This window comes from Pinus tabuliformis, chromosome 4_1 (assembly GCF_031772625.1).
Source record: "Pinus tabuliformis cultivar Carrire ecotype Pingquan chromosome 4_1, CPIR1, whole genome shotgun sequence".
Taxonomy (NCBI): Eukaryota; Viridiplantae; Streptophyta; class Pinopsida; order Pinales; family Pinaceae; genus Pinus; species Pinus tabuliformis.
Genome location: NC_142303.1, coordinates 244,879,398 through 244,888,232, shown reverse-complemented (window position 1 = coordinate 244,888,232; position 8,835 = coordinate 244,879,398). Strand labels below are relative to the sequence as shown.

General features: G+C 34.1%; 1 protein-coding gene across 1 annotated transcript; it reads right to left on the bottom strand.

Moving 5' to 3' along the window:
- Positions 1-6,894: 6,894 nt before the first annotated feature.
- Positions 6,895-8,296, bottom strand: LOC149175185 (pectinesterase inhibitor 9-like). Its single transcript, XM_089422782.1, has one exon. It carries the CDS (start codon positions 7,916-7,918, stop codon positions 7,181-7,183), a length of 738 nt encoding a protein of 245 aa, XP_089278908.1. The 5' UTR covers positions 7,919-8,296; the 3' UTR covers positions 6,895-7,180.
- Between the last annotated feature and the right edge of the window lie 539 nt (positions 8,297-8,835).

Here is an 8,835-nt window from a genome sequence, read left to right as displayed (position 1 = left end):
CCATCATCGCTCTCCCTCCCTTATGCCTTATAGACAATTTTGATTTGCCACCCATTATAACTATTGAAAAGCCATGGGAAAAAAAATCAACACACACACACACAGATATAATAGGGACCTAACATAACGATTCATATTTGTAATTATTATATTTTAAATTTTTATATTTAAATTTAATTAATAAACACACACAGACACGGTTCTGAACTAGGTTAAGTCTAGGTTGGGGCTAGCCCCAACTTTGGATAGAAGAATGATCTACCCACCAGTGAGATGAAATCACCACGATTCTGCAAAGTTTGGTTGAGCTTGAATGCCCATTGGGACATTTTAATTCCCTTGAAGGTGGCTCCCATCCTCAAGCCTTCCCCATGAGTTTTTAACTTATGACCTAGTGGGGACTAAGCCCATCATAAACCAATTAGTGTACACCTATTATCAAGGTTTTAATAAAATTGAAAATAAGAATAATTTTATATAGAGATGTGAAATTTATATAAATATAATTAGCATTATTATGAACCAACATAAATACATCTTCATTCCAAATATACCAAGCTATGAGAGAAATAAAATCTCTCAAGGTGCAAACATTTCCTTAAGTTTTGCACTCAAAAAGAGGTTTGAATCTTGAGAGATTTGATCCATATCGATGCTTGGTAAATTGAGAGTTAAGATGGATCTACACTAGTTAATTTTAATGAAACTAATTTCTTTGAAATTGTGTAGGTTGTTATCCTCCACAATATCCCAAGGTTGAGAAGGGAGATCGAAGGAGGTAACCACAAACTACTTACAGTTCAGCAGCTAGCCCTGCTAAATAAGAGATGGATCTCTCTATGAATTCACAACCAATAATGACTAGAATGGTAAAAGATGTTCGGCTAGATATGTTCAGCTCTAGGGATTTTGAAAATTTTAGGGTTTTGGTGCTGGATGTGGATGAAAACGAGGTATCTAGGTTAAAGTATCAAAGGGTTACAACAACAAATAATAGAGGAGCAAGGTAGCAATACTTTTGTGATGGATTTATGGTTTTGTCGGTGTAGTGTAGTGTTTGAAAGAGTAAGAAGGTCTTAATGAGCATGTGTACCATGAATTCATTAACTAAGAAGGAAAATTACACAAAATAACTTTCCCATCAAAACATAGCTTTCATGAAAATAATTATTCTTATAACCTAAGGAAAACCACTGAAGAAATAAGATATGGAAATGAGAGATGTATATCATTCATATAAAACTATAATAGAGAAAATACATCATCACAAACTTATTTCACATGAATTCCTAGATAATAGCTGCAATTTCTCCTTTGATTTCCTGAAAAAAAGTTGAAGTACAAGCTACAAGTGTTCCAACCTCTGATGTCCAACCTGTTCTATGACTAAAAAATAGATACATATAGACTAAAAATAATCTTCCTCTCTCTCAGGGTCGAATCCTTCAGTTTAGGAACTGATTACATGAGGTGTTCAAACAAAACCCTAACGTCTAGGGAGGTTAAAACAAATCCTCCATTTAAACTTTGATTGAAATGCCCTCATAAATGAGGCCTAAATTTACACGAAAAACAACCTAACAAGCTCATTTACCCTTAATTACATCATGATTACATCAAGGACGAGTAATTACATCATAACAACTTGAATCCAGCTGATAAAACTAAGAAAAAGTAATCTCAGGCAAAAGCACAGCGTGCGAGGAGAAAGCACAACAAAATTGGGAGAATTGAATTTTGGAGGCCTTCTCGAGGTCCAAATCAGGATCTTGATGGCTCATTGGAAAGTTGTGGATGTCTGATACATGATGGAATATTCAAGAACTAAAAAAGGTTTCTTCTAGCCCTCCAAAAATTCATTATCCCAGATGTACTCTCAAAAGCACATTGAGCTCTTCGAAAAGAGGGCAAAGAGGTGTTTTTAGGTAGTTTTAGCCATTTTCACCTACCAAAACCTGCTAGAAGTTTTCTCCCACAGGATATAAGTTATGTACAAGTGATGCCAAATCCATATATGTAAACCAAATATAATTTAGAGCCCCCCATCAAAAGAGCAGCATGGGGCACGCTGCATTTTTGACCTAGTGATTGTCTCAAAAATTTCCAAAAATTCACCAAAACCAAAATTTTTCCAAATTTCTTAAAAATTGGTCTAGAGCTACTCCATGAAGGCCTGAGAAGGTATGCTATGTTACGAGGGAAGCATCAACAAGAAAATCCAACTTATCCTTCTCTTTTTGCCTAAATAGGGTTTCCTTGAGTTTTTGCTTCAACTGCTTGATCTTGACTTTAGAGATCTGATTCCTTGTGTAATAATGAGTAGCCATGTATCTTTGGAACTTTTTATATTTGTTGGCCCTTTTAAGAAGCTTTCAAAATGAAAATTCATTTTGTCAAGCCAAAACACCCTATTCTGACTCGTTTATGCTATAATTAGGTTATTTGAAGAAATTTTCTCTCTTTGTTGTTGAAGTACCCTTTTAAGGCCTCTAGTTCTTGGCCTCTTCATTGTCACATGCTCTTGATGCTCATCTGAATCATCTATGTCAACTACTACTTTTCCCTTTACATCCTCTTCGTTAACATCAACCATATGCTTGGATGATGTTGATGGTGTGCTTTGGCTTATAGATTGACTAGGAGAAGATAAAAAGATAGTTGACTGAATGAATGTCTCCCAAGTGATATTATTTTGTGATAGCTTATGCAATACAATGATTTTGATGAGGGCATGGTGAAAAAGGCAGGTTTGATGATCATTTTGTTTATGTTGCACCTTCTCTTCCATTTTAATCAAGCTCTTGTAGAGGTAGTAGGGTAGGTTAAGTAGTTTTACCCCTATGAAATGCATGAGAAACCTGACATGATATTTATACAATCTAGAAAATCCGCTCTCACATGTAAAATAATTCATAATGATCTTCATCACTGGAGAAAACTTTTCAAGGAGTTGTCCAAAAGGAAAAACCTTCTTAATGCTATGTTTATAGTGACCTTTGATGAAGGGTTGATAGTTTTTCACACCCACGTCTGAGTTCTTAAACCATTTCTCTCCATTGTTTGGTATCCCTATGGTTGCTGCTATGGATTTAGTAGAAATGGTGAAACTGATCCCTACAACAGTGACCTTATCTCTCCTAAGATTAGTGGCCAACAAGCTGGTCAACTTGGCATGATATGTGACCTTATGAATCTACTCACAAAACCCGAAAAACCATACATTCTGAAAGCATTGCTTGGAAAGTGGGGAGGACATTAGCTCATGGGTGTTGAGTGGTTCATGCCTTAAAATTTGACCTCCCTTATTATAGGAGTTCTTTTCTTCCTCCATTTTGATAATTGGCAAGAGAAAACCCTAGTGGGAAAAACAGGGGAATTGGATGAGGAGATAGGACGAAGGGTTTAGGGAAGGGAAATGAGGGTAAGAAAATTTAGGGAAGTAGGTAGGGGTATTAGTGAACTTTGAGAAGTGGAATGGGATGAATTTGGTGTAGGATTTAGTCTAGGCAAATTTTACATAGTCCTAGCTAAGAAAACTACCAAAACGGTAGCATAGGGACAAATGGAGACTTATACAACATTAAAACAAGGAAATCAATTGATAGGAGGTGTCAAGGAGCTTAACTTGCAGATTGCTTATGGAGACTTCAATTGCTGTTGAGAACCTCTGAAAACAAGTTTATGGCCTTTGGAGTGAAAAAGCAGTGTATCTACCTAAAAACGCAGTGTGGGCTGCTGAAAGCATAGTGTGGCTGCTTAGATTGAGTTTTAGAGTATCTTTTGCCTTAAATCGCTGAGGATGTGGCTTTTTGGTGAATGAGAGTTCTTAACTTATGAAATGAGTGAGAGAAATGAATTGGTGTGGCTTTTTATATCTTGTAAAAGTCAAATTATTCATAATGGTAGGGTGGCCCACAGTAGGATTTTCACTTTGATTTTGGAAACTATGTAGCTTTGGAACATTTGAATGAAACTTTTAGAGCATTATAACTTATTACATCATTTTGAAATAAATTAAGTTTGAAACAAAAACCTTTAGAGAAAATTCCCTATTACTTCTCCTTCAATTGCCAGATCTATGAATGAAATGACAATTTTGATGACTTTGACCCTAATGACATAAAGCTGACACTGAGCTGAATGAGGACCATGATGGTATGGCTAAGATGATGATGATTACCTTTCATTGATGGCACATCCAAGTGGGTGATGATAGTGTCTAGAATATGAAAATTTAGAAAAGAGCAGCAATAGACCTAGACACACTAGCGAGTGACAAAACTTTTATTTTGAAGACCTAATGAAATGATAAAAATTGACTTGAAACCCTAACACAAACTGTTGCAAGAGCATATTTGATGCACGACTAACAAACACTAACATAGGCGAGAGCTTAAATACCTTTTTGACTATTCTTATAAGAAATTATAGTCCATTCCAATATGTCTTAATTCTACCTAATATTCGATTTTGAACTTATTTTATTTTTTAAACATAATTGGTGGTGAATAAAAATTATGAAATAGGTCATAAAAATTTGAGCACCTAGAAAACTCAAATTCAAATTTTGTAGATTACACCACTAAAACTTATGAGAAATCAATACTAAATTTTAAACAAAATTAACAAAACAAACATAAAAAAAAGAAAATCATCTAATAATTAAACTAGATTGCTAGTTTGCTAATTTATAAGCGCAAAAAGATGTAAGAAAAACCGATGAAAAAATAAGCAAAATAAAAGAAAAGTTATCTAATAGTTAAACTACGCTGCTAGTTTAATAGTTAAACTACGCTGCTAGTTTATAGGCACATGAAACACAATACCTATTAATACTTGTATTGGGTAAAGCATATCCAAAGTTACTTGCATTAAGACATTTTTTGAAATTGGTTTAATATTATGTCCTTTTTATATATTAACAATTCCTCAATTAGATGGTTTCATAGTTTTATATATATTAACAATTCCCACCTAAATAAGTAGTTTCATAATAGGCTAGTAGCCTTTATACCAAATATTAGGAATCGTATAATCTTTTTCAGACTTTGTTTTATAAGTGTGATTAAATTTTTTTTATTATGAATATCTTCCAGAGATGAATGCAAGAAAACCTGTAAAAAAAAAAGTTGTTATTTCATCCAATTCCACCCGTAAATCTTTTTTTTATAACAGTTCTTCATTGCTCTTGCTTTTACATGTATATGCTATAAATTTACACAGTTTCAAACAAAACATATGGTAATATTTATATGCTTTAGCATGCTCTGATTAAAAAAGATGAAAGAACATAACTAATATGTTTTTGAAAACTTAATGGTCAAAGTTTTGGATTTGGTCCAATTTGAACCAATAATTCTTCTTCCCTCTAACTGGAATTTACATCCATATAAGACCAAATAAGAGGGGGCATTGTGGAAATTTTATTCAATACTGATAGCCAGCAAAGTGTTGTATTGAGTGCGTTATGTCTGATGGCCGACAAAACAACCCAGTTGACAAGTATCACACGGGACTACGTACAACAAACAAATGTTATCAAGCAGTCAATGATGATGAATTACTGGATTTTATTAAGCTTTTATGGTCTCACGGGTTACAATAATCCCTTAAAAACGTCATGATAATATTGCAAATGTCGCTATATATCACAACATGCATTAAAATATCACCATAGCCATGGACAGATGCATATAAAGTCAATTTGTTTTTGAACGTTTTTGTGTTTTTTTAAATTTTGCTAATATTTTATGACATTTTCTCGGGATGATGTTATATTTATTTTCCGATCCCTCAATCATGATTTCTCTGGTACAATGTTGGCAACATTGGTAGGAATTCCGTGAATAACATATTAAGTGGTCACATAAATCTATTGAAATAATAATCATATTAGATATTGGAACTATAATCATGTTATAAATTTTAATATATAAATATATATCATTATAAATGTTATAAAATAATTATGAATTAATATGTTTAATATAATGCGAAATGGAATATGTAAATATGAAGAAGTATAAGTGATATGATTTTCTTAGACTTAGCAATATCTATTATTTGTTATTCAAAATTGAAATTCAATAACTCATTTTTATAACTCTTATCTAATTGATTTTTTAAATTTAATGTTAGTGTAATTTATATCTATAATTTATGATTAATTGTTTTGGTTTTTTATAAAGTTAAGAGTGGACATAAAGATAATAAAAGGAAATGACATTATGAAAGTGTTGGAAGCAAATATAACAAAGAAAACAACATTACCGTAACTAAATGTGATATCAATTCATAAATTGTTAAATAGGGATAATGCTCATAACACATAAATGTGATATCAATTCATAAATTGTTAAATAGGGATAATGCTCATAACACATAAATTTAAATTGTGATTCACTGAAACACGGGTGAGACTACTGCAAATGAATTCCAAACAGCAAAACTCCAGAGCCTTCAGTTGGTGATGGGGGTTTCTCCTTCTACACTACGGGCGTATGGGTCAGGCTTCCATAGATTTAAACAAAGGTAAAAGTATTGCAAATCAATTCCAAACACCAAAACTTCAAAAACTGGAGTTGGTAATCAGAAATTGAAACAAAATATTTAAACTTTTCTAAATTTGTTTTATTAAAATACCCATAAAATAATCCATACACCAATATGGCAACAAAATATTTATAACAAAATATTTATCTAAGTGATACCCATATGCTAGATTTAATGGTGTGGAAAGATGCAACATATTAATAAATATAGAGATTATATTTTAGCCTTTGGATGAAATAAAAAGTTATGTGCTGAATTAATGCTCATTGACCAAGTCTGGGAGGTGTGAATACTAATGGGTTATCGAAACTCTCACATGGTCAATTTGAATCACTAAATCCACCCATAATAAAGATATAGTAAGTAGAGACAGAAGATGTTCCAAGAGACGCAAGATGTTCAAATACATTGAGGCTTGCATAACAAGAAGATACACCAGATTTTCAAGTACAATGCATGCTTTCATAACAACAGTTAAAAATAAAATGGCAAAAATGGCAAAAGACAAGGGAACCAGAGCAGCTCGGAAAGTAGGCAGTTACCAGTGAAATGAAGCAATATGGTACAACTGAAAGTGGAGATTAACTATGGCTGTGCCATGGACGAAGAAGGATTAACCGAAAAAATTTCAGGGAACGTTATCCATGGAATTTTCTGATGCGGAAACAAAGTTGACAATAGCAAGATCATTGCTCACCATTTCTGTAAGATTTTCTATCTTCTGCTTCATGCTTTCATCCATTAGCAAACCCGAATCTCCAAAATCATCGACGCAGGTGGAAGGGTTAGTGAGTGCGGCGCTGAGCCATGTGGTCAAATTGTCCATGTTCTGCTTCCAATCTTCCTCTCCCAACACCGAAACCGAAGAGTTAAGCTGATCCACTGTATAACCCAACAGTTCCGTGCAATCCTCAAGGGCAATCAGGCTCTGGTTTTCCGCTGATTTCGTCAGTTCTGCGACAAAATCGTTAACCCTAATGGCCTCGTCAAGGCTAACCTCCACTGCAATTCTTGCAAGCTCGCTCATGTTTGCCTCCAAAGACCCCGGAAACGATGACAGAGAAGAAACGCAGAGGTCGTAATAGGAAGTTGAGTTGCAGACCTTGCGGACGGAAGCCGAAACAGTACCGACGTCGTAATGTATAGTTAAGTTGCAGAGGTTGCAGACGAGGTCTGACGATCGAACCCGATTATGACCAGTTTCCTCATTATGGGTCAATTGAATGCCCACACAAATTACACAAACCAGAAGAATGGTGGAGAATATTACAGCCAGAATGGCTTTCTTCCTCCACTCTTTCTGTGCCTTATGGCTTGAGGTAGCAGGTGAAGGAACTATTTTTTCGTAGCCATTGTTGGAATTCATCTCTCTGCCTATATGCCAAGCACAGATTTTTGGTTACTTGTACTTGGTTCTGCTCAGTACCTTTTAAAATATGAGATTTGCAGATATGTATGGGCAGACACAGTGGGGCGGTAGATGTAAGAATCCTTTGCTCTAATGCAATGGAAAGCGTGCTGTGAAAACATATTTTTCTTGACCTGCAATCATGGGTACGTTTCAATTGGATGTTAGATTAGTGGTGCTGCGGAAGGTGAACCCTAGAGATCGACTGTGAACTCTTTCGTGCGCCTTTTTCCTTTTCAAAGAAATCATGCTTGAGCAAGTTTTTATGTATACCACCAGGATTGGACTACAGGTTTTTATGTATACTGTTCGGATTCGACCACAAAATTTGTAGGACCAAACTTCCTCACTTAATCATTGAATCACATGCTTGAAATTAAAACTCTTTCGTGCGCCATTACTATATCACACTCAGAATCCGATGAACTGAAGCGTGAAACCTTTATTTTAGAAAAAACAATCTTAATAAGGGATAAAGCTATATGCATAGCTATAAAATACATATATGTTAAAGCGTGAGCCCTTATCTATAAAATAAAAATAAATTATAAAGTGAAGCACTTTAGCTTTTAGGACAAGGTCAATATCATCCTACTAAGTTTACATTCGTATTATTTTATACCAGAGGTTGGAAATCTTGTGTCTGTTCATTCATATATATATTGCTGAGTGTCCATTCATATTTATATTTGTGGATGGATAAGTCTCATTGTTAGATAGTTGCTATATATATGTGAGGTTATGGTCATGGTTCATAAGCGTAATTTTATAAAATTAAAAGTATTAGAGTAAAAGTATTAGAGTAGGGGAGTTTTTATATTTTAAGAAGTTTGTGAGCGTTGATAAAAATGATAAATCATACTAGCTGGTTCAAA